Source organism: Mustela putorius, unplaced genomic scaffold (assembly GCF_011764305.1).
Source record: "Mustela putorius furo isolate JIRA1106 unplaced genomic scaffold, ASM1176430v1.1 tig00000129_pilon_pilon_pilon, whole genome shotgun sequence".
Lineage (NCBI taxonomy): Eukaryota > Metazoa > Chordata > Mammalia > Carnivora > Mustelidae > Mustela > Mustela putorius.
In genome coordinates, this window is record NW_025421290.1 from 42343676 (window position 1) to 42368831 (window position 25156).

Consider the following 25156-nt stretch of genomic DNA (forward strand, 5'->3'; position numbering starts at 1 on the left):
CACCAGAGCTACCCACCTCTGCCGTGTCCACACTGGCAACATGATTGCTCTGCACCTTCTCTCTCTACACTTGACTCCAACTCCAGTTCCTCTGGTTGGTGGAAACAAAATCATTTCCAGGTCCTTAGCTGCAAGACAGTCTGGGAAATGTAGTTTTTCCCCTTCCTACTTTCCCCGTCCTACTTCTTCCCACCAGGGTTGGGAGGGAGGTTGAGCAATCTAATCCACAGTATCTTCAAAAAGCAAAGACTTCTTGACTCTATTCTGCCCCTCACTTCCTCCTCTCTGAGCTACATCTCCCCCCATCCACAGCACAATGCTGCATCCGACATACAAAACCAAGACAGTACACAGACAATCTTGTTTTATTGTGCTCTGCATTATTGTACTTTTGCAGATACTGCATTTTTTACAAACTGAAGTTTTGTGGCAAATCTACAGTGTCAAACAAGTCTACTGGCACAATTTTTTGACATTTGCTCACCTCATGTCTCAGTGCCGCATTTTGGTAATTCTTGCAATAGTTCAAGTTTTCCTATTACTATTATATTTGTTATCTGTGATCGGTGACCTTTGGTATTAGCACAGTAATTGTTTTGGGGCACCACAAACCACACCCACATAAGAGTCAATTGATACATAAATGCTGTGTGTGTTCTGACGGCTCCACTGGCCAGCCATTCCACCATCTCTCTCCCTCTCCTCAGGCCTCCCTATTCTTCAAAATGCACAGTATTGAAATTAATTACTAACCAATAGTCAGTTACTAACCCTACAATGGCCTCTAAGTGTTCAAGTGAAAGGAAGAGTCGCACGTCACTCACTTTAAATCTAAAGGGAGAAATGATTAAGCTCAGTGAGGAAGTCATATCAAAAGCTGAGATAGACCAAAGCTAGGTCTCTTATGCCAAACAGCCAAGTTAGGAATGCAAAGGAAAAGTTGTTTGAGGAAATTAAACGTGCTACTGGGTGAACTCATGAACGATGAGACAGCAAGATCAGTCTATTGTTGATATGGAGAAAGTTTTAGTGGCCTGGACAGAAGATCAAAACAGCCACAACATTCCCCTAAGCCAAAGCCTAATCCAGGGCAAGGCTCTAACTTCCTTCGATTCTAGGAAGTCTCAGAGAGGTAAGGAAGCTACAGAAGAAAAGTCTGGAGCTAGCAGAGGTTGGTTCATGAGGTTGAAGGGATGAAGTCATCCCTAAAACATGAAAGTACAAGGTAAGGCAGCCAAGTGCTAACTGAGAAGCTGCAGCAAGTTCTTCAGAAGATCAAGCTGTAATAATTAATGACAGTGGCTACACTAAACGACAGATTTTTCAGTATAGATGAAACAGCCTTTATTGGAAGAAGATGCCATCTGGGGCTTTCATAGCTAGATAAGAGAAGTCAATGGTTGGCTTCAAGGCTTCAAAAGACAGGCTGACTCTTGTTAGGGGCTAATGCAACAGATGACTGTAAGTTGAAGCCAATGTGTACTTGCCATTCCAAAAATCATAGGGTCCTTAAAAATCATGCTAAATCTGTCTATGCTTTATAAATGAAACAGCAAAGCCTAGGAGACAGCATATCTCTTTACAACAAGGTGTTACTGAATATTTTGAGCCTATTGTTGAGACGTACTGCTCAAGGAGGAAAAAAAGTTTTGTTTTGTTTCAAAATATTACTGCTCATTGACAATGCATCTGGTCACCCACAGGTCTGATGGAGGTGTGCAATTAGATGAATGCTGTTTTCATGCCTGTTAACATAACATCCATTCTGTAGCCCACGGTTCAAGGAGTAATTTTGATTTTCAAGTCTTATTATTTAAGAAATACATGACAGAAATGCTAGAGTTGCCATAGATCGGGGTTCCTCTGATGAATCTGGGAAAATTAACCTGAAAACCTTCCAGATAGGATTTACCATTTGAGATGCCATTAAGAACATTCATGATCAGGATGGCTGGGTGGCTCAGTAAGTTAAAATTAAGTTAGACCCCTTGCTCAGGCTGCTTCTCCCTCTTCCTCTGTCTCCCACTCCCCAGCTTGTGCTCTGTCTCTCCCTCTCTCTGTCAAATAAATAAATAAATAAATAAAATCTTTAAAAAATAAAAAGAGCATTCATGATTCACCAGGAAAGGTCAAAATATCAACATTCTCAAGAGTTTGGAAGAAGTGGATTCCAACCCTCATGGATGATTTTGAGGGGTTCAAAATCTCATGAGAGGAAGAAACTGTAGGTGGGGCAGAAAAAGCAAGAGAATTAGTTTAAAGTGGAGCTTGACTTGTTTCAATCTCATGATAAAACAGAAACAAAAAAACAAACAAACCAGGAAATCTATCTGTACATTAGTCAAAACAACTGTGGCACACAATAAATTTTGGTGGGCTGCTATGCTCAGGACACAGGTAAGTCTGTAGGCTAGGACTCCGGAGAGGAATCTGCAGCCCAGTCAGGGGGACCCCACATCAGACAGGCTTGGTGCATGTAATCTGTCAGGGCTCAGCTGAGGTCTTTCACTGGAAACTCTGCTTTATGAAAGGAGCTGCCTCAATAAAGACTATAGAATGCTGTATATACTTAAAAATTATTGATGCCTATCTCTGGGTGGTGTCCGTATGGTGTTTTCCTGCATTTCTGTGCATTTTCCAAGTTTTTGAGATGGATTGTGTGTTACTATTCAGCTGTATTTCCCAGGTCACTTTCGCTTTATCTCCTTGTTATTCCTGGAATGTCAGACACATTCCTTCCACTAGACATTTGCACTTGCCATTCCTTCTACCTGGAGCCCCCTGTCCCTGGACACATGCAACCTCCTTCCTCCTCACCTTCAGATCTTTGCTGAAACAAACCTCTTGGTCAATCAAGATCTCTCAGACCCACCCCTTTTAAAACATAGCCTCCTCCCCCCACCCAACACACCCATCCCCCTTCCCTGCTTCATTTTTGTCCATAACACTTGTCCCCACCTGACAGCTCTGTATTTCACCTCTTTACTTATTCATTGCCTGTCTTTACCCTTTAGAATGTAAACTTCATAAGAATCAGACCTTTGTCTCTTTGTTCACTGCTGTATCCTCAGCACCTAGAATAGCTGAGTGCCATTCTAGGGTGTTCAAAGCACATAGTAGGTACTAAGCAAATAGTGGTTGAATGAAAGAATAAATTCATGAAAAGGATCATTTCAGTGTCCTTTGGGCTCCTGCCAGGTCTTCCTTCCCAGGAGTGGGCACGGGTGGGGCAGGAAGTAGGGAATAATAGCAGCAGATGTGGGGACAATGCCAACTGATGCCAAACCCTAGCCCAGTTACCAAGTTCACCATGGCACTGGGCTCAGGTGGCAAAGGGCTTCCAGTGTGTCATCTAGGTTGGGAGGAGCAATGTGGCCCCAGGGCAGAAGGACACGAACCAAGAAACCAACCTAACACACGAAACACCCAGATGTTGAGAACACTCAAAGAGACATGAGACACAGTCGGTTACCAGCAGCAAGAAGGTCATCCTAGGGCTAACGAGTCCACGTTACAACTCTTATTTTGGTTTGATACCAAGAGCTGTCCCCTGTTCCTGCCCCGCCACCCCACACGAGAGCTATCCAACAACAGCCAGAGCCCAGGATTCACTCATTCATCCCTGGCTTGACCTTTCTTTTCATCGGTAGGTTCAACAATTACCTATTAAATGCATTAACTCTGTGCCAGCTGCCCCCGTCAGCACTGTGGAAGCAATGGTGACCAAACATTTTCAAATTAATACATATATACACTATGACAAATTGTGAAAACACAAAACTGGGTTGTCAGAGAGAGAGAAGCCTCTCTCTAGGACTCCTGAGATATCTGAGGGAGCCCTGAGTGGTGAGCCAGCCTCCAGACTCTATCAGGGCAGGGGTGTCCCCACAGAGAGAACTCAGGAGCATGGTAGGTGCTCTAGAGCTTGTAGGGACATCGGAGGAACACACGGCCCAGAGACTGGGAATATCTGCCCACGGACACAGCAACTCGGGGAAACTTCGAAGAGTGCAGGGTTAGCCAAGGCCCCTTGTCACCTCCTGGAAGCCAGATAACCGCCTTGAAGCCAGACCCAAGGCAGGTGAGCGGCTGACACCAGAAGCGAGAGGCCTGAGGCTGAGGGCGGAGCGAGCTGCGGCCGACCCCCAGAGGGGTGGGAAAAGGGGTTAGGGGCGGTCCCGATGACGTCATTTCCGGGGTCGGGGTATATAAATGCCTGCAGCCCCAGAGCCCAGTGGAGAGAGGCTGGTGGGTGGACCGACAGACAGATACAGACTGGGAAGCTGAGCCCTCCGCCCCCAATCCGCGCCAGCGCCGCCACAACCCGCTCCCAGGTCGCCCGTCCAGCCAGCCCTCGCCAGGGTTCCTGTCGTGCCCAGCCCCAGACCTCCAGCTCCTCGGCGCCTCGGCTTCGCCATGCGCTCCGCTGCTGTCCTGGCGCTTCTGTTCTGCGCCGGGCAAGGTGAGCTAGCGCGGGGTCTCGTGGGAGAGGGTCCTCGGCGCCCCTGCCTGCCCTGAGGTCCAGGCACAGCGCGCCCCTCGTCCCTCCCCTCCGGCGCGGCGAGTGTTCAGCACCGCGGACAGCGCCCCCGGCTCCCAGCTGCCCCGGCATAGTGGCCCCCGGCATAGTGGCCTCGGCGCCAAACCCGCAGACCGGACAATCTGGGCCTGACTCCTGACCCTGCAGGACAAGACCCCCTGGCGCCCCGACCCCGTATCTGGGCTCGACGTCTCGACTGCACCTGGGCCAGTTCTGGCTCCGTGCCATGGCTGGCCAAGGTCATTAGGGGAGCTGGGAGAGCTGTGGCCGGCTCCCACTCTGGCCTCTTTCTCTTCCTTGCTCCTGCTCCCCCCCCCCCTTTTTCTGCCCTTGGCTTCTGTCTCCCTATCATCTCTCACAATCCTCCCTCTCCTCCTCTCTTCCCCCACACCTCTGGGGTCTCTCCTCCTCTCTCCACTTCCTTCTCCACCCCAATCCCACTCAGCTGCTGGCCTTGTTTTCATAGCACTAGCCTTCAGCTCCCCCCCTCCCCACCCCACCCCCGGGCCCCAGAGCGGGAGCTTTCCCAAAGGGAAGCGTTAGGGAGCTCAGTGCAGCCTCTGGGGACCATCCCCATGGGGGCAGCAGCCAGGGAAGGGAAACAAAATCAACCCTAGCATCTCACTGGGTAGGGGCAGTTTTGAGAGGGAGCACTGGGGTGAATGGGCCCCCTATAAACCCAGTTAGGAAGGACTGGGCTCTCCCCTCAGAGCAGAAGAGTCACCCCAGCTCTCTCTTTTTTTTCCCCCAGTCATTGCCTTTCCTGTGAACAGCCCTATGAATAAAGGGGACACCGAGGTAAGAAGGGGTATGGGGATGCCCTGTGATGGTGGGTAGGAGGCTCCAGTGGACACCTCACAGCCAGGTTTGGGGCAGCTTGCTGCAGGAAGGAGTATGGCATAAATCCAAGAGGCAGCACTGCGGCTGCTAAGCCTGGGGACAGCTTGCAAAAGAAAATATCAAAGACTGCTAGATTCCCCTGCCGTCCTGCTGTGGGGACTTCCCCAGCTTCCTCTGAGCTGGGTACACTGCAGATGGGGCCTGTGCCTTAGCTACAGGGCCAAGGTGCCAGACCTATAGCTTTGAACCCTCCAAATCTGGCAATGCCCAGCCTGAGCTGCTGGGGGGCGCTTCCTGTGGTTCTGGGTTGTGGCTGTCCCCAGACCTGCAGGGATGGTCTTCACGTCTCTGCTTCTGGCCTCCCCCTTTGATCTTCCCCTCCTCCCAAGACTCTGCTAGCAACCCCCACCCCCACCGTATAGGCACTCCAGCCCTGGATCTCCCAAAGGGCCCCAATGGAAACACTCTTGATCATGGCTTCTACACTCAGGATCCTGGCCGTTTGGGGCAGCCGGGGGAGGTCACCCAGGAAAGGGCCTTAGGAGATACTAGCTGGGGGGCTCTGCAGCCTGCGAGACACTCTCTGTTGTGGGGCACAATTGAAATTCATTCATGTCTGGGCTGGGGCTGTTTTTGCAGTCTCTGGTGCTCACAGACACCCCACCTGTGACCCAGGGACATTTCTACCCTTCACTTCTCAGGAGCTGTTTCCTTCCATTCTGGAGAGGCTATGGTTCAACCCAGAACATCAAAGCAATTCCAATCTCTGTTTGCTCAATTATATTTCCTGTGTTTTACTTGCAGACAGGCCTGTATATGCCTCTTCCACTCTTCTACTGTGTGGTCTTGGTAAAATCCCTTAACTTCTCTGAAGAGGATTCCACTTTTCCTATCTATAGTATTTCCCTTGAGGGAAGTTGTGAGCGATGGAATCCTAGATGGGAGGCACCTGGCGAAAAGTAGGCCCTCGGTTAATGGGCACCTGGAGTTTCCCTTCAGAGCTCCTTATTATTCTTGGGAACCATACCCAATTCCTCTCTCCCTAAGTCTGTCCTCGTGGCCTGGTGGTTATCTGACATTCCCAGTGTAAGGTCCCTGGTTGCAGGACGATGCAGGGTACAGGCTGCAAGGTCCTTCCTACCAGATCCTCTATGGGAGACACTTTGGTCCCCATATACTACCCAGCAGCCTGGGGTCAGGAGCACCGTATCCACTGGTGAAGACCTAACTATTCCATCCTACGATGCTATGACTACTCGAGAGACTGTTTGAGGGTTTGCCATCCTGAATTTTTGGATGGGTTGCTTTGGCATCCCATAGACCCAGCCTGCCACCCCCTCACTCCCCACCAGCACCGCCTGATGCATGTCTGACACTTTCTGCTTTCCTGCCCGGCTCTCGGCAGCTGAAGCAGGTTCAACGTTACGAATCCTTCCCTTGGTGTGTGTGGCTCATCACGCCTTGTAGAGTGTTTTCCCTTCTGTTTCTGATCACCCTGGGAGGGAAGCTGGGAAAGTCTCATCATACAAATGAGAAAATCGAGGCTCGGAGAGGTCAAGTCCTGTGTCCAAGATCACTCAGCTAGGATACCGCACTGCATTTGGCCCTACATTCAAATAAGCATTTATCAGCTGCCTGGTTAGCCAGCCACAGCACCTTGCTGGCCGCTGCATAGAACTTTCAGAGATCTGGCTGCTGGGACAAGCACCCAGATGTAGCTGCTGTGCCTGGCAGCTGTGCCCTCGTCCAGCCACAGGATTCATCCCATGGGGGAACACAGAGCCAGACCGTGAGGCTGTCACTCGCTGCATGTAACATCATCATGGGTTTTAGGAGACAGGGATCCCAGTCCTGTTTCCAGGCAGGGTAGAGCCAGGGAAGGTCTTTGGTCTCTGGGCAGTCCAGAAATACTCCCTGGAGAGAGTTGACTTTGTCACCATCTGCAAGACTAAAGTACTTCTACAAGACATACCTTAATGCCCAGCAGCAACTTCCCCATCTAGAGAAACATTTGCTATTGGGTACTGGGTACCCACACCCACCATGTCCCACAGGAGAGGGCCAGCTGCTGGCCAGATGATCAGGTGCCTGGCGCATGGTAAGCACCATATAAAGGGTTTCTATTATTGCTATTATTGTCTGGCTAAAAACACAGATTATCTTGGGCACAGGCATCCATGGACTCCTGAAGACAAAAACAAATGCCCTCATATTCTTATTTAGAAATCTGCCCTCAGGGCACATTGAGCCTCGGGGTGGGGTGGGGGCAGTGAGCCCCATACAAAGACCAGTCCCAGCCTGCCCCCACTCTCTTCCTAGGTGATGAAGTGCATCGTTGAGGTCATCTCTGACACGCTCTCCAAGCCCAGCCCCATGCCTGTCAGCCAGGAGTGTTTCGAGACACTCAGAGGAGGTACGGGCAAAGGCTGGGGATGGGAGGGGCTGGGCCCGTGTGGCTGGGGAGTGAGGATATGGGTGTGTGACTTTGGGCAGAACCCAGTGATTTAATTCAGCAGTCACTGATCAAGTGCCTGGCCTGGCCTGTGCTAGTGAGGGAGAGGTCTAGAGAGATGAGAGGGTCACAGCCCAGTGCTCCCGGAGCTTACAGATGAGCAGACAGAACAGAGAGGAGCACAATTAACTAGAATTCCAGGCAGAATGAAACCAGGGTCAGAACAGCAAGTCACCTTGTCCACCCTGTGGACAGAGATGTTGTGTTGCTATGTCCCCAGAGCCCTGAACAGCCACTGGCACCCGGCAGACAATCTGTAGGTTTGTGATGAGTAAAGGACTGTCGTAGGTTGGGCAGGGCAAGTCCAAAGTGTTTCTAGCTGAGCGGTCAAGTTTTACCCAGCTGGCTCCACCATTCACATTGGGGTTGGACTTTCAGAGAAAGCTAGAAATCAGTAGAAAAATCAAGAAAGGTTAGTCCAGGTGGAGTAAACCCTCGAGCAGACACGGAGATGGAAACACATGGGGCAGGACACCCCTACCTCCCCTCCGGGGCTGGCGTCTCCTGGGTGATGTCTGGGGGCCGGGCCAGCAGCTGACCTTCCTGAGGCCAAAGGATGTGCTGGCTGCTTGGGAAGGAGGCCACCTCCAGTGCTATCTCAAGACCCGATCTTGCGGCCACCACGCAGGTTTGGAGTCTCCAAAATAAATTCCTTGTGCTCAGCTGAAAATGTTGATGGTAATCTCTTTCTCTGCTCTCCTCTGGAAACCACCCATAACGACTCTCCTTCATTGCAGATGAGCGGATCCTCTCAATCCTGCGACATCAGAATTTGCTGAAAGAGCTCCAAGACCTTGCTCTTCAAGGTATTTTCCAGTCCCTGCTTAGGAATCTGGGTAAATTCCAGTAATTGAGAGAAAACCAGCGTGGAAGTTTGAGCGAGGTCCTAGTTCTCTCTGATTCGGTTATTGCCCTGCAATTACAGAAAGGTAATCCTCTCCAATCTGGCATGGATACAGTTAAAGAGATTAAGGCCCAGAGAGGTTGCGTGACTTGTCCAAGGTCACACGGTAAGTTAAGGACATGCCAAGACCAGATGAAGCTCACCTAATACCCCGCCATCTCTGGGGATCAGTCATTTCAGTGGGGGACGCATTTAAGACTACGTTGCAGAGAGGACCCCTTTAACTGAAGAGCAAATTGGTTTCCAGGAGAGAAGAGGGACCCCTTTCCCCTAGTGAGCTTCTGCTCAAAGGGTAGATGGGGACAGCAAAGGTCTTGCTTGCCCCCCAAACTCAGACCAGACTTTCAGCATGTTTTAGAGTAAATTATGTCTTTCTCTAAAAGATTAAGAAAATCCACTGACACTCTTGGGACTGGAGTGACTTTGTGAGGTAGTGAGCTCCCTGTCACTGGGGGTATTTAAGCAGAGCCTAGAGAGTTAGACTGTTGTCAGATGCCCACCCACAGATTCCTTCGTGGGTTCACAGGAGACACAGACTCCCTGGCAAGCTGGGGAAAAAATGGGTTCTGGCCCTGCCTCTGCCCCACGCTGATACTCTGTGGGGAGCGGCTGCTTATCAGGGGCAGGCCCCTGGCCCCGTATCTCTACCCCAGCATGGGCCCTTGTGGGGAATTTCGCATCAGTTTCCAAAGGAAGTAAGGTTCCATCCTCAGGGCTGGGCTTTGGTCTCGGGTGAGGTGGGAGGCACGAAAGCTGCTCCAGCTCTGGGAAGCCCCCCTCAGAGACCCTTGTGACAGAACAGGCCACCTGTGAGAATGGGTGCCGGGCGTCTGGGTGAGGGCCCAGCATGGAGCAGGTGCTGGCTAGAGCCATGGCTCTTCCTTGCATCCCACTTCATCTCCATTGACCCTGGTGGGATTTGTTTTTAGCTAAACGTTAAATATTTTATTGCAATATGATAATTTCAAAATTAAATATTGAATGACTAACGTATTACATTTAAATAATTAAAGATAGTGTCAACAGAGACTGTTCTAGGAGGAGGTGTCCTGAAATGTCTATGTACACACAGATGTGTGTGTATCCAATATGAGCCATTTTCAAGACGTGTCCCTATTACTGTTTTCTGTTAAAAGAGTACAGGATGTAGCTAGGTGTCTGCCTGTCCATCCACCTACCCAGCCACCCGTCCACTCCCTCTTCTACACTCTCAAAGCGACTTCCGAGTACCTCTGTCTTAGGGCTTCCCAAGTGGCAGCCCCGTCCTGTAGGTGAGCACCTGCTGCTCGGAAAGCTCCACTTACCCCAGATCACAGAGCGAGGAGTGACTAGGCAGAGGTCTGCCCGGGGTCAAATCTGGGCAGACTCCCTGGCCTGCAGCCGCTGTGACAGGTGCATCTGCTCCCATCCCCACGATTCCCAGTGTGGGGAAATCACAGCAGCATCTGCAGAGTTGGCCTGGCTGAGAGACCCCATCATCTGGAACTGGGCACAGATGGGGATAGTCAGAGGAAGTAGCAGCAGCAGCCCAGGGCCAACACAGGGAGAGGGATGTGTGGATATCAGCAGGTGGCAGCCCGGGGCTGGAGCTCAGGCACCTGCTTGGCCTTCTCCCAAGGACCTGGATTTACGGGGTACAGGGGAGCAGCGATTGCCTGGTTCAAGATTGCCCATGAGGGGACTAGCAGTCACTGCAACTCCTGCTGCAGGGTCCCCCTAACTACCAGGAGCAGAGGGACCCCCCACTCTTTCTTCCCATCCCTGGGACCCTCTGGTCTGTCTGAGTCTTTATGGTTGTCCAAGGTAGCAGACAATGCTTGTTCTCACTCCCCAGGGGGAGAGGTGCTGTGGCAGCCTGATGGGTCCCAGCTGGGAAGCTGGGAGAGGGCAGGGGCAGCCAGCACCCCCCGCCCCCAACCTGGAGCTCTTGCCCCCTCAGTGTCCCGTTAGGCAGGCTTGCAACTGACCTGCCGTTTACAGATAAGGAAATGGAAGCCTTCACACTCACAAAAATGCAGAGGCTGGGCGTGGCTAAATGGAACTTTTTTTCTCCTTTTCTTTCTTTCCCCCTCCCCTTTTCTCATACCAGGTGCCAAGGAGAGGGCACATCAGAAGAAACACAGCAGTTTCGAGGATGGACTCTCAGAGGCTCTGGAGAAACAGAATGACCAGGCCGAGCTGACAGGTCAGAGCCGGCCGGCCGGTCTAGCCCGAGGCTGGAGAGGGAGGAGGGCAGGAGATGAGAACAGTCGTTACAAGATCAAAGATTCCTAGGGGTCAAGGACCCCCTCCTTTAGGCGCTATGAAGTACCTAGCTATCATTTTGATCTTCCCTGTACAAATGGGGAAACTGAGGCCCAGAGAGGTTTCAGTACCTTGTCCAAGGTAAGCAGCGTAACTAGAGATGGGAATCTGGGTCTACTTCACTCCAGAGTCCCAGGTCAGTCCCGTCTGCCTGCCATAGGGGCTCACACTCAGGGCAGGAAGTCTCTGGCCTGGCAGGAGGGCAGGCTCGATGCTGGATTGTCCCAGAGTCCATTGCAGCAGAACCCACTCCCCCACACCCCCCACCATCACGCAGCACCTGTCCACCCGGCACTTGGTCATGCCGAGGGAGAGTCCTGTTGTAGGTCTCAAACACTGAATGAAACTGGGTCATTTTTCTTGGAGCCAGAGAGCTTCTAAAGGTCAAAGAGATCACGGGCTAGATCAAGGGGATGCCCCAGTACTCATCCTCCTGCCTGGAAACAGTCATCAACGGCCTCCTCGAGGCCTGCTGTTAGCACGTGGGAGGTGGGTGGATCGGCCAGGTTCTAGAACCAGGGATCTCAGTGGACATCTACTATCCGGACCACCTGGAAGCTACAAGGTACTGAAACCTCTCTGGGCCTCAGTTCCCCATTTGTACAGGGAAGATCAAAATGATAGCTAGGTACTTTATAGTGCCTAAAGGAGGGGGTCCTTGACCCCTAGCAATCTTTGATCTTGTAACTACTGTTCTTATCTCCTTATCTTCGTGGGGGAGGCAGCTGTGTGTCGCGCAAAGAGCACCCTGTAATTGACATTTGGAGACTTGGATCCAAGGCCCTGCTGCTTATGGGGTGTGAACTTGGAGAAGTCATGTGACTTGTCTGAGAGTCGGGGAGAGAGCTTCTGTAGAAGGGATGGGAACACCATCACCGGGGGTCCCTGGCAAACGGTGGAATGCACTTGGTAGTGTTTGGTCCAACAGTAATTGTTCTAGAGCTGGGAGGGGTTTTTACTGGTGAAAAGGCAGCCACCAGAAAAATGCCTTTTAATGAAACTGTACAAATAGGAATGGGGCGCTTCCACAGGACACTCCAGCCTCGCGTGGAAGGGAGAACGAAGTTGCAGTAATGGTGCCTTGTCCACAGAGAGGTTACGATATTTGCCCAAGGTCATACAGCAATTAAGCTGATGTCCTAATTTTCAATTCTGGGGTTATTTTCAAGGTGGTAGTTGTTTTGTTTTGTTTTGTTTAATCACTTCCTACTTTAAGAAGTAGAATTCCAAAGAAAGAAGCATCTCCCAATTGTATTCAGATCAAACCCAGACGCGGAGCAGGCAATGCTAATCTGGCGTGAGTGTCTTGGGCCGCACTTGACGGAAACCAAAAGATACAAGGACTAGGTTGTGAAATCGGGCTCTCAGGAGCCCGCGCGTGCAGCCTGGTCATCAGGGCCTGACTGTTGTTTCTGCAGAAGCAATGGGAGAAGTGTCCTCCAAGGATGCTACGGAGAAAAGAGAAGATCCTAAAGAGACAGAGAATGGTGGAGACATGGATGGAGCCAGGCCCCAGGCCTCCCCGGAGCCCGGCCAGGGGTCCAAGTTCGAGGAGGACAGTCAGGCCCTGGGGGAGCAGGAGGCCGCCAACCCTGATCCCCGAGACAAACTTCCCAGCCAGAAACACCCAGACCCACTGGCTGAGGAAGACAGCCAGAGCCACCCCCAGGGCCTGGTGGACAGAGAGAAGGTCGTGGATGCAGAGAAAGGGCAGCAGACCAAGCGAGAAGAGGAAGAGGAGGAGGGCGCAGAGGCTGGAGAGAAGGCTGTCCCTGAAGAAGGCCCCACCGAGGCATTTAACCCCCACCCAAGCCTCAGCTACAAGGAGACCCAGAGGGGCGAGAGTATGTATGATGTCTGAGACCGAACAAGTGTGTCAGGGAGAGGGGGCGGGTGGGAAGAAGGACCGCATCTACGATCGCATTCCACCTTCACAACAACCCGGAAAGGTAGGTAGTATCTCCATTTCCCAGATGGAAAAGTGAAGCTCAGAGAGGTTAAGTAATTTGCCCAAGGTCACACAGCTAATTTGCAGTAGAAGCTGAGATTCCAACCCAAGTTTGTCTGACTCCAAAACCCTGCATCTCCCACTGTTCCACAAAGCCCCTCCCCTCTGAGCCAGGAGACCAGAGGGGCTCTGCAGGCTGGGTGAGCTTCAGGAACAGAGGGACAGCATGACAGGTGAAAACAGGCTGGTCTAGGGACAGTGTCAGCTTCACCCAGGGTTTATGTGAGCTCCTGGCAACTCATGAGGGCCTTCTCAGGGCCTTTCCTCCCTCCACAGCTGGGTGGCCCCGGATCAGGGCTTCCTGGAGAAGAGGGTGCACAGAAGAGGCAGCCTCCTGCCAGCCCACTCCTCAGAGCTTTGAGAGGGTCTTGCAAAGTGCTCTATCAAGATGGTTTTTCCTCCAAGTGGAATCACGGACCCTGAGTGCGGTCACAGCAATGGCCAGAGAGGCGGCAGGGAGTGGCGGGGACCAGGGGAAGTGGTGCTCCCTCCTTCAATCTCCTGCTCTTGTCCACCAGCTGCTCCAGGTTGGTCCGAGGCTCTGGCCATCGATGGAGCCAGGAAGTCTGGGGCTGAGGAGGCTCAGCGCCCCCAGGGGAAGGGGGAACGGGCGCACTCCCGGCAGGAGGAGGAGATGGCAGAGGCACCTCAAGGCCCCTTCCCGGGCGGGAAGAACAGGGAGCTGGAGCGGGAACAGGAGGAGGAGCAGCTCTCCAAGAAGTGGAAGGATGCCAAGGAATGGAGCAAGATGGACCAGCTGGCCAAGGAGCTGACGGCCAAGAAGCGGCTGGAGGGGGAGGACGAGGAGGATGACCCTGACCGCTCCATGAAGCTCTCCTTCCGGGCCCGGGCCTACAACTTCGGGGGCCCTGAGCTGCAGCTGCGTCGAGGCTGGAGGCCGTCCTCCCAGGAGGACAGCGTGGAGGCGGGCCTGCCCCTCCAGGTGCGCAGCTACCCGGAGGAGAAGAAGGAGGAGGAGGGCAGCGCCAACCGCAGACCAGAGGTTGGTACAGGGCGGGTGCCGGCCCCGGGCCAGGCCTCCGGAGTGTGGGCCCAGAGACATGCAGCCCCCTGCCCCACGGAGGGGGCACAATCAGTCCCCATGGGTCTGAGAAGAGAGAGGCATGTAGGTGGCAGGGGTGAGGGGGAGGGAGGCTTGAGGGAGCTGGGCAGCGCTGGGGCGGCGCTGGGGGGGGGGCGGCGAGTGCCGCAGGCAGGAGAGGGAAATGCTCAGATCACGGGGCAGGAGAGGGTGGGGAAGCCCATCCCTGGGGCACTGAGTAGGTCTCAGCTCTGGAGGTCAGTGACAGAGGGGCTCTGCGGGTTTGAGTGGAGCTGTTGACACAGGAAGCTTGGAAAGGCCAGGACCTGGCAGGGTCTGGTCTGGGGTGGGGTGGGGGGAGCCCATTGGCCCCAAGAGAGCTGGGGGGGCCTGGGAGGAGGGGTCGTGAAAGAGCAGGTGGCATCCTGGGAAGCTCCTGAGGGTGGGCTAATCCAGCACCAACCTCTCCTGGCCTCCAGGCAGCCCAGGCACACCCCCTTCCTAGGTTCAGACCCTGCCTCTGTCCCCTGGGGCAGCACCAGGGCCAGTGGGACCTCAGCACCTGGTGGTGAGTGGGGGAGGGGGGCACAGATGCTCCAGAAGGCCCTGGTTCTGCCTCTTCCTAGCTGTGTGACCTTGGGTGGGTTGCTGCCCTTCTCTGAGCCTCTATGGTTCCCCCATTTGAGAAATGGGGGTAAGGAGTCCTTTCTACTTACTTCATTATTATGGTCAGGACACACACGTGCTTTCAAAACCTGGCCGTGTCCAGGGATCCTTGGTTAGCTCACTGGGGTGCTGGGACATAGCCCCCCCCCCCCGGAGGTGAGGAGGTGCGAGCTGGGGTCTGTGGCAGACCGGCAATGCCATCTCGGAGCTGGAGGAGGCCTGAGGGGTCTGTGGTCCTGGCTCAGTGCCCAGGTAGGAATCAGGGCCCCACGGGGTCTGGGACCTCTCCGTGGCCCCAGTGCTCACTGCCCCTCCAGATTAGGGTGCAGTCCCTTCCCCGGGCACCAACCCTCTCTCTCTGTGGGGACCAGGTTCTTTGCAGCATGAGAGAAGAACATTCCCGGGCAGCTGGAGCTAGGAGAGGTCATCTGTCAATGTCCTCGGGAGACTGCCCTCCACCCCTAGCTCTGGACCAGGACAAGCGAGGGCACCTCTGACCACCCCCTTCCTCACCCACAGAAGCTGGAGAGAGCAGGGTGCCGTGAGGTGCCTGCTAGCCTGCCTTCTCCACAGGCAGAGGGAGCTTGGACTCAGGGCGGGGAAGTGGGGACCCCAGGGCCATGTGGACAGGACAAAGGCAGGGTCCCCTCCATACCGCCCAAGGGTCTTCCTACAAATGCTCCAGCCATCACCAAATTCATGCCCCCGGGGCTACTCCAAGACAGAGGTCTCCAGGGTCCCTATTTCCATGACAACCACTGTCCATCTGTTCCAAGCGGCCCCAGTGGCTGTCCTCAACAGCCTGGTACCCAGCAGGTCAAGACTGGGTGTGGGGGCATGGCCTTCCTAGACCCCTGCTCCGAGTCCCGGGGTATGGGCTTGTGGGCATCAGTCTGGGCTCAGGGGGTCCTAGAATCTTCCTGAGGCTGACGCACAGAGCAGGGCTCCCAAAAGGGTCCTCTGCCCTGAACCACCCTGGCAGCCAGAGCTGGGGGCCTCCATGATGGGGACCAAAGATCCACACCACCCTCAGCAGGTAGAGGACAGCTCTCATCCCCTCGAGCCTGTGCCAAAGGTCCACGGTCCTTCCCTCAGGGAAGCCTGGCCTTGCCCTTGGGGTCACTGGGCCCTGGGGTGGGGGGCCTGGGAAGAGCACTGGAGGGCAAGGAGGCCTCCTTTTCCACGTCTGCCCAGAGCCATTCAGGAAGAGGCTGGTCTGGATCTGAAGCCACCAGGGACTGTGTGGGGTCAGGGCCCCTGTTCCCTCCCTCTCCGTTTCTTGTGCACAGTAACCCTCAGTAATCCCAGCAGGACAGCATCCCCCATCCCCATGGTATGAATGCAGGCCCTAAGGCTCAGAGAGGCAAAGCTGCCTGTCTGAGGTCACACAGCTGGCCAGCGGCACAGCCCATCTGGCAGACTGCGCCACCCACCAGCTGGCCCAGTCCTTGCCGGAGCCGTGGTGTTCTCTCCTAGGACCAGGAGCTGGAGAGCCTGGCAGCCATCGAGGCGGAGCTGGAGAAGGTGGCCCACCAGGTGCAGGCGCTGCGGCGGGGCTGACGCCCCACCCGCCACCCCCGGCCCAGCCAGGGCCCCGAGGCAGCCAGTGGTCCCCGGCTCTGTTGTCCCCTTTGCAGGTCCTGGCCAGACGGCCCGGGTGCTGCTTCTGGTAGAGAGGCTGCTCCCAGCCTGCCCAAGCCCAGGCTACCCCGGTGGCCCCCTCACTCCTTTCTTCCAGCTCTTGACTCCCGCCCCAGTGCGCCCTCTGCAGGGCAGACCCCCTCTCCACCCCCGACGCCCCCACCACAACGTTAAATGGTGATCTTTTCTCTCTGGACACAGGCAGCTTTCTAGAAGTTTCCTTTCCACTGTCAGAGCCATTGGGCACAACTGCAATAACTTCTGACCTTTTGGTGAAAGCTGACACCTCCTAACTGTAATATATTCTGTACAAAATTTATCTAAGGAAAAATAAATCTGCTCTGGGCTTTCTGGTTTCTGTGGATGTTTCCCCCGTTGACTCGGGGGTGGGGGGTGGATTTGGGCAAAGGGACAAGTGGAGGTTTACTTCCGCTGGAGCAACTCCTTTCTGGGCTACTTTTTAGCCATGGGACTCTGGGCAAGTGACTTTGTAGCTCTGGACATCGGTTTCTTTGGCTGTAAAATGGCGAGAACACATAGAATTTCCTCTTCAGATGTGAGGAGGGTTCCCAGGGCCCGGGCAGCCTGGACCATAAACCCACGATGATGATGAAACAAGGTCTCTGAACAAAGGGTCCTGGCAGGTCTAGGCCTCGCCTGTGAGGCCGGTGAGGGGCTGCCCACTGTTGCCACCGACCATCCCAAGGCAGAGATGGACACCCTCTGAGGCTGGAGCTCTAAGCTGTTTATTTCTTCACACGTTTCAAGGGTGCACTCCACCCCCAACAGTTCGAGAAATAACACACGCAACACCACACTGTATTCCACGAGGCGGTCAGATACCAAAACATCCGTTACCACAACCTATTAGAGAGAACACGGGGTCGCCTGGTCCCTGACATAACCCATCCCAAAGATGGCCACCTGTGTTGTCATCACGTGGACACAGGGGCGCCGGGGGGCTCAGTCGGTTGAGTGTCTGCCTTTGGCTCAGGTCATGATCCCAGGGTCCTGGGATCAGGTCTGGCATCAGGCTCTCAGCTCAGTGGGGAACCCACTTCTCCCTCTCCCTCTGCCTACCTCTCCCCCTGCTTGTGCTGTCTCGCTCTCTCTGACAAATTTAAAAAAAAAAAAAAAATTCACACAGGACACAGAGCCCCATCAAAAGAGCTGGAGGACCTTTCCTGGCTTTTCCAGAAGCAGCAATCTTATGTACAGTCCATCTATGCACAGAAACAGTGTATGTACACAATCAAGCACAAGGCAGCTTGGGGTTCCGGTCAATGTTGCTTGTTGCTTATGGGAACAGGATCGGAGCATTTGCGCTGGTGGCAGAGCACAGGTGTCCCTACAACTGGAACCGCCAGATTTGGGGTGAAGCCACTATGAGAGAAGACTTTTGAGAGAAAACAGATGACCCCACAGACAGCCCTGGAGGAAGAGGTCAGCCAGGCTGTGGGGAAGGGACAGCCCCTCCAAGCCACCGGTCATGGATCAGTCTGGAAGTAAAGGAGAAATGCAACCGTTCCTGGAAAAGGCTCCAGGTGGGCTGGGCGGGGCCTGTGGTCAGAACCAGAAGTAGGAGTGCCCAGGTCTGACCACCTGCGAACGGTCTGTGTTGGAGGCTGGGGGTGGAGATCACACTGGCCACGCTGCGCAGTGACAAGGGGCAGAGGCACAGGCCCTTCCTCGCGGAAGGCAGGACCTGCGAGACCATCACGGGTCTGGAGTCTCAGTCACATCACGTCAGGCTGGGGCTCTGGCAGAGAAGGGCGGGGCGGGGCGGAGCAGGGCAGGGAAGGGCAGGGCCCAGCCAGGCTGGCTGAGGGAGGGAGCCGCCCCGAAACTTCTTCAGGGATCAGCGCCCGTGGCCTTCAGGACAGCCAGTGCACAGCTCCAGGTCTCTGCAGCTCCGGGCCAGGCCCGTGGAGGGCGAGGGGCTGTCGGGGACCCCGCCGGGCGAATGATCACTTCTACAGCACAGAGGAAAAGCCTATGCAGACCCCAGGGACGCGAGTGAAGCCATTGGTCTGCTGCATGGCCGATGGCCAGTGTGAGTGCCCGAGCCAACAAGCTTCCAGAATAGGATGAGGACACGGTCTCCTTTGGTCTCAGAGTGGCCACATGGCAGGCAACTGCTGGGTATCCTCGCTGGCTGGAAAGCTCGTTTCTGGCTGTGGGCCTTCCACCTTCCACGAGGCCCACGGGCAGGCTTCTGGGTAGGGAGGAAGTCGTTTTCACAGCTGTTCTCTCCAGCACTGACGGAGGCCCACTGAGAGGCTGCACCGTGGGACTCCCCAGGGTTCCAGCTGTGTCCACCTCCATGCTACGCAGAGCGGTTCCGGCCCAGCATGCCCACCAGGCCCCTCCGTGAATGTAAGGACGCCACACCGGAGACTCCACGCAGCCCTTGGGAAGAGGTTAGAGACCAAGAGCCGGCCCTCGGTTGGGGCCTGGTGTCTGTGGAGTCACATCATTTTAGAATCAAAGCACCTGTAAGCAGAACCTAACCCCAGACCCTGGCTCCAGGTTGCCCAGGGCAGAGACCTTGCACGTGACCCTCTGGACCTACCCAGGGCCTCAGCCAAAATTCGGCCCTGGCAGTTGCTCCTGGAGCCACTGACATCAGGAGAGCCTCCAGCAGCCCCGGCCACTGAGACCCCCACCACGCCCACCCCCCTGGCACCACCCAGATGCTTGGCAATGAGAGTTGTAACTGCCCTTGGGGTTCTGGCCGGGTGGGCTCCAAGTGATACACACGCACACCACAGCAGACCACTCCCAGCAGCCCTGACTCAGGGGCAGCACCAGCAAGCCTCCGCGAAAAAGGCTGCCAAGGCCAGGTGCATGTCAGTGGCTCCTTCCCTGACGCAGAAACTGCCAGGCCTGAGGGGCAATGAATTCTGTGGAGAGTGTCCCAGGACCCAAAACCATCAGTGCACCTACCTGACACTCCTCCCCACCGACGGCCCCTCCCCTCGTCTCTGATCGCGAAGCCCTTGATCAGAGACGGTGTTTGCCGGATGGTGGTCACCAGCCCAGGCAGGAGCGGCCCGCTTGCTCTCACAGGGGGCCTTCCCTCTGCCGCCACCTGCTGCTCCCAGGTCTTTATGAAGGGGAACCCCACCCCTCAGTTTCCGCCCCCAGAAGCGGCGGTCACCCTGCTTGCCACGGGCATCGAGGCCAGCGGGTGACGGCTACTGGATCTGTGGGCCCTGGAGCGGAGCGTGCGTGACCCTGGGGTGGGGGGGGGGTAGACCTAAGTTACACAGGAACACGACCTGGCCAGGGGCCCCAACCTGGCATCGGGGGTTACGCCACACCACCCCGCACCTGTTCTTGAGGCAGATAGGGACTGGAATTTCAAGAACAGACCAGGAGAATGGCATAAACTTTCAGCAATATCTGTAAACACGTGTGAAATGCAGTTTGATTTCAGTAGTTTATTTTGGAGACAAAGCAGTGCAAGAGGCCAGTCGCGCTTTCCTGCTTCCCCGGGGCTCAGGGTTGGGCTAGGAAAGGCACCGTACAGACATTATAATCGGGGTTCAACACTCAAGTCGTGTAAACGCAGTTAGTTGGTGGGCCCTCGGGTTCCAAGCCAGCCGGGCAGCTCTGACGGCACCAGCTCTCCCCCTAGGCCCAGCCCCGGCTCGGTGGCGGCCACCACCCAGCCCTTCCTTTCCTGAAGGTGGGTGACCCCCACGCCCCTGCTGAGCCAGGCCTGAAGGTACCTCCTCCAAATGCCCAGGCCAACAGCCTCTCTGGGACCATCCTCATCAGACCATGCAGGACAGCCCAGAGGCTTTCCAACTTGCTCAAAGTGAAGGGACATCTGAAGACACGAGATCATGCTCAGAGGGTCCTATGCATCTCACCCAGGTTCACCCTGATCCAGGCTGACAAAGCCCATGGCTAGCCCTCTTCTCTGTGGAGGGGCGGGTGGCCTGCCCACTGCACCATGGAAGCTGAGCGGCCCACGGGATCTGCTGCCATCGGGGGCTGGGCTGAGGCTCATGGAGGAGGGAGTACCAGTTTCCTACTCTCTGGGGCTGCAGCTCCCTTCACACTCAGCTGGCTTCGTGCTTAGGGCTTACAGTGAGTATGGGAAGGGTGGGCAGGCCCGCTGGGCGGGTGTGAAAAGACGTGATGCATACAGGCAGCTTCCCCCGAACACCTTGAGGCCAAGGGGAGGTGCATCAGGCTGACTTCTCAGAGAAGCAGGCTGCCCCGTCGGGGGCTGGGGCCTCATGCCTGCCCTTCCGAGTTCTCTGGGCTCAAATGCTCATCAGACATAAGGACACAGAGGCCGGGCAACTCCTGGGGTGATCTGTCCAAAGTCACGGCCCAAATCCTTGGCACAGGCAGGATCAGCCCGGGGGCTCCCAACCAGGCCGTCTTGTCCTGGGTCCTGGGGAGCAGTGCCTGGTCAGGGCAGGAGGCCCCCCTGCAGGGCTGCACGGAACCCTGCATGGTCCACCAGGGCCTGGTGGACCCCAGGAAGCTGGACGTGGAGAGAAGCCAACTCAAGGCCTTGGCCTTGCCTGGGAAGCTTCCTTCTCCTTCCCTTGTGGGAGCAAGCAGCAGGCAGACCACAGCCCAGACCCCCTGCATGGAAACCCCCAAGGAAACAGCAGGTGTGCCTCTCACTTGCTCTTGGGAGGGACAGCTGCACACCTGGTCGGGGCTCTAGGCCCTGTATCTCACAAGGCTGCAGAGGCGGCCAGTCGGAGGGGGACAGCTAGAGGGCCTGGCCTGGGTGCAGGGGGCTTGGAGAAAAGAGAGAGAGAAGGAACCCCTCACTCGCTCTGCTCAGCCACTAAAAGCCTGCTCCCCTCCGGGGTCCCCGAGGCCTGATCCACAGCAGCCATCGAGACGAACAGACGTGGATGGACACACACACACACGTTCACACGCACGCGTGCACACGCACACACACACACACACACCCCACCTTACACTCAGACCTAGTGTTGAAGACACAGCAAGTGTAAACCCAGTGAAGACATCTGCACAGCAGGCATCCGGCGGGACGTCCGTCTCCCCCGAGGCTGGACCACTTGGGGTTCTTTGCCATCTCCCCCTCCCCCACCCCTTATTTCGATCATGACATCAGAAAATCAGGTTAAAAATTTAAAAAAAAAAAAAAAGGGAAGAAGAAGAAGAGGAAGAAGAATCAGATCGCTGGGAATTCTCAGTCGGAGCGTCACCGCCGGGAGCTGCCGGCCCAGCAGGTGCACTCTGCGGCCCGCGCCGCCCTCTGGGTCCTGGGCTCCACGGCTACTGGGAGGAGGCCTTGGTGGCCAGCGAGGCCACGCAGTGCTGCTGGAAGCTGGGGGACACGGCGGCAGTGCAGCCGAGTCTCTGGTGCGGGAGCTTGGCGGTGCCTCCCTGGCCCACGCCGCCCGCGTCGGCCTCTGCCGTCCAGGGAGGGTCCGGGCCCATCAAGTTGCTGCAGCAGCCGGGGCCCGCGCTGCACGTCCGCTCGCCCGCCAGGCCACCCGCCTGCTCCGCTAGGAGCCTGCTGTGCCTCAGCGGGGCCGCGTCCCCCGCCGCCGCCGTGGCTGCGCTCTGGCCCTGCAGGACGGTGGCCACATGGTTCAGGAGGTCTGTGAAGAACTCGCTGACGCCCTCGTAGCCTGCGGGTGGGACAGACGTAACAGGCGCTGGGCCAGGCTGCGGCAGACACAGGTCCGGGCGCAGGGCAGAGCGGGCGTGGGGCGCACAGGGCTCCCAGAACTCAAGGTAGCACGCTCGGGATGTACAGGAAACCGAGGCTCAGTAACTGAGGGGACACATTAGAGCCACCAAGCTGAGACTCGAAGTTGGGTGTGGGCGGCCCCCAAGGGCTAGTCCTTGAATTCAGCTGTCCCCAGGGCATGAGAAGCTGTCACGCTCGAGTGGACAGGCAGACGCCCTGTGCCTGGCCCCTCTGAAGCACGGTGTCGGGGTCTCGCGGACTCACCCACCGGGTGTGCTAAGACACATGGGCAAGAGGAATGGCGGGACGTGGCAGGACCAAAGGCCCGCTCCTCACACTCCATCACCAACCGCCCTCTGCTTCTCACCGTCCAGCCTCAGAGGGCGCCGGGACCCTCACCCGTCCTCCAGGATGGCCCTCACAGCCGCCAGCACAGCCCGGACACTCTCCTGTCACAGGAGAGCCCGCCCGGGGCCAGGCAGCAGGGGTGGCCTCCACTGTCCACAATCTCACTTGCCCAGAAAATAACATGCCTCATGTCGTCCAGCCCAAACCGCACAGGCTGGCGGGGCCGGCTCGGGACCTTGCACGGAGCCAAAGCGCACGCAGAGAGCTCCATGCTCTCACCACCTCCCAACTCCACCCTTCTAGAACTTCCACCCTGACAGCCCTGCATCACCCCCCTCCCCTGTCCCACCAATCCATGGCCACCTCTAGCCCTCACAGTCCTCACCCTCATGTCCTTCCTGCTTTAGAGCCTCTCATTTATTTTCATTGTTCCCCAGACCACGTCCCGTGGTCTCTCTCATTCCGTCCCTTACTCATCAAAACCCCACCTCTACCAACACCCAGGCCTCCGTGCAGGGCGCACCCAGGGTGACTGGAGAAACACAGGCCATTGTCCCAACATGGGCCTCGGTGACTCACTCCCACCTACCTCGGAGTGAAACCCTACGCTCTCAACACGCCACAGGGCAGGGCTCATCTCTGGCCTCCGTGTCCCAGGCCCTCCCGGAGCCCTCAGGGGGTAGCTCCTTCCCTTCCCGCCAGGCTCTGCTCCACCATGTCAAGAAGGAGCCCCCGGGTGCCCCTGTCCTCTGACGTCAGGGCTCTAGCAGCCGCGGTCACACTGCACCTGTGCCCAGATCAGCTTGATCTGGGAAAGAGCCAGTGGTGTCCTGCCAGCCTTGGTCTCCTGGGCAGAGGCTTGCGATGGTGGCTGGGCCTGGCTGCACGCTGAGTCAGGGGACACACGTCAGGCACGCAGCCCAGGAGCCGCTCAGCCTGGGTCATGTGCCACACCCCACGCGAGAGGCCTTACTACCCTGCATACCTCGTCTGCCAACTTCACCACATGCTACAAACCCATTCCGCACGCAGGCTGAGGCCTAGCGGGACCGTGCTGACCCCAGGCCCCACCGACGGGGAGGGAGGGACTGGTCAACCTGACCCGCCTGTGCCAGCATCTGAGGACACGGGTCTACAGACTGACGAAGGCGGTTCCTGGCTCCGCCGCTCACCTGGGAAGGCATTGATGTCGATGACCGCGTGCTGCCCCGTCTGGTTGTTGATGATGATGTCAATCCCGAAGAGTGACACACCCAGCGCCTGCCGAAGGGCCCGGGACAGCTCCCGGATGACCTCGTCGCTTGGCCTCTCGAACACGCCCTCGATCTTATCCAGCTGTGCGCACACACACGCACACAGACACACACACAGAAGTCAAGTCAGACCACAGGTGGGGTGGTGCAACACCATACCACACACAGAGACCCCACTCAGGTGCCCCAAATCCTGGCCTTCCCCTCTGGAAGGGGGCAGGACAGACCCCTGGTGAGCAGCACTCCCACGGCCACTCCCCGAGTCCCACAGACAACTGGGCAGGTATTAAGTGTCTAGTATGCATTACCCCTTTAGTTCCTGTAACAACCCAGACGGACGGCCCCACAAGGCTGGTCTGCTCTAGTTCCAGCCAGCCGGGGACAGACACGTGGATTTTCATAGGCTCCAGCTTGGCCCCTGGAAGGGCCACCTTGGAAAGGGTTTGGGATCAGGAGGACAGGGATTTGAAGCCCTAGCCCTGGGGTCCCAGGGAAAAGTACTCGGCCTCACCGTGCCTCAGTTTGCTCATGTGCAAATGGGACCAAAAAGGCCTCTTTCCTCTGCTGGTCGCTGATGTGGTGGGAACAGTATGGGCCTGGCCATGAGGGGATGCACACCTGCATTTTAGGGCAGGGAGGGCCTGTGACGCCTCTAAGTCCGTCAGCGGAAGGTTACAGGAGATGCCCCATAAATACCAGAGTCCTGAGTCCTGGCGGCTGTGGGGCTCAGGGGCCAGAGGGGGAGAAGGGTGGCAGGCCCATCAGACTCAAAGTGAAGCTGGGTCAGACCCTGACACAGAATTACCAGGTGACCAGCAGTGCCTCTCCTGCGTATGCACCCACCAACCTGAGGACGGGCACTCGTGTCTGCCAGCGTCACAGCGCTGTTCACGACAGCTAAAGGTGGAAACCATCCAAGTGTCCATCAACGCAAGGACAGACACACAATCTGGTTTCCACATGACGGAACATTATTCAGCTACACAATGGCACAGCATGGGCGAACCCTGAAAACGTCAGGCCAAGCGGAAAAAGCCAAACACCATCGGTCACACATTGTAGGACCCTGTTATGAAAGGTCCGGAATAGGCAAGTTCATTGAGATGAAAAACAGATTTGTGGCTGCCAGGGGCTGGGAGGAAGAGGGAAGGCGGGGTGAGTGCTCCCCCCCGGGAAGGCGGGGTGAGTGCTCCCCCCCGGGAAGGCGGGGTGAGTGCTGAACGGATACAGAGTTTTCTTCAGAGGTGGTGAAAATGTTTTAGAACACGGTAGAAGGAGAGGACTACACAACACGGTGAATGACTAAATGTCCCTGGACTGTTCCCTTGAAAATGACTACATTGCGGGGCGCCTGGGTGGCTCAGTGGGTTAAGCCTCTGCCTTCGGCTCAGGTCAGA

General features: G+C 56.1%; 2 protein-coding genes across 6 annotated transcripts in view; one reads left to right on the forward strand and one right to left on the reverse strand.

The window, feature by feature from the left end:
• The first annotated feature begins 4222 nt into the window (after positions 1 to 4222).
• Positions 4223 to 16804, forward strand: CHGA (chromogranin A). Of its 2 annotated transcripts, none has more exons than XM_013057448.2 (8): positions 4223 to 4462; positions 5292 to 5338; positions 7700 to 7793; positions 8630 to 8698; positions 10886 to 10981; positions 12522 to 12944; positions 13627 to 14111; positions 16293 to 16804. In XM_013057448.2, exons 1-8 carry the CDS (start codon positions 4417 to 4419, stop codon positions 16374 to 16376), a joined length of 1344 nt encoding a protein of 447 aa, XP_012912902.1. In that variant the 5' UTR covers positions 4223 to 4416; the 3' UTR covers positions 16377 to 16804. The 2 variants fall into 2 exon arrangements, with proteins under 2 accessions (XP_012912902.1, XP_012912901.1); XM_013057447.2 differs by having other exon boundaries at positions 4224 to 4462; positions 12519 to 12944.
• Positions 16805 to 19880: 3076 nt separating this feature from the next.
• ITPK1 (inositol-tetrakisphosphate 1-kinase) overlaps positions 19881 to 25156 on the reverse strand; it is a 166569-nt gene continuing 161293 nt past the window's right edge. For all 4 annotated transcript variants that reach the window (XM_004754796.2, XM_004754795.2, XM_045072982.1 and 1 more), the window contains 2 exons: positions 23679 to 23841; positions 19881 to 22096 (listed from right to left, as the gene is read on the reverse strand). In XM_004754796.2, the coding sequence (XP_004754853.1) occupies positions 21738 to 22096; positions 23679 to 23841 (522 nt within the window). In that variant the 3' untranslated portion in view covers positions 19881 to 21737. The remainder of the gene's footprint in view (positions 22097 to 23678; positions 23842 to 25156) is intronic.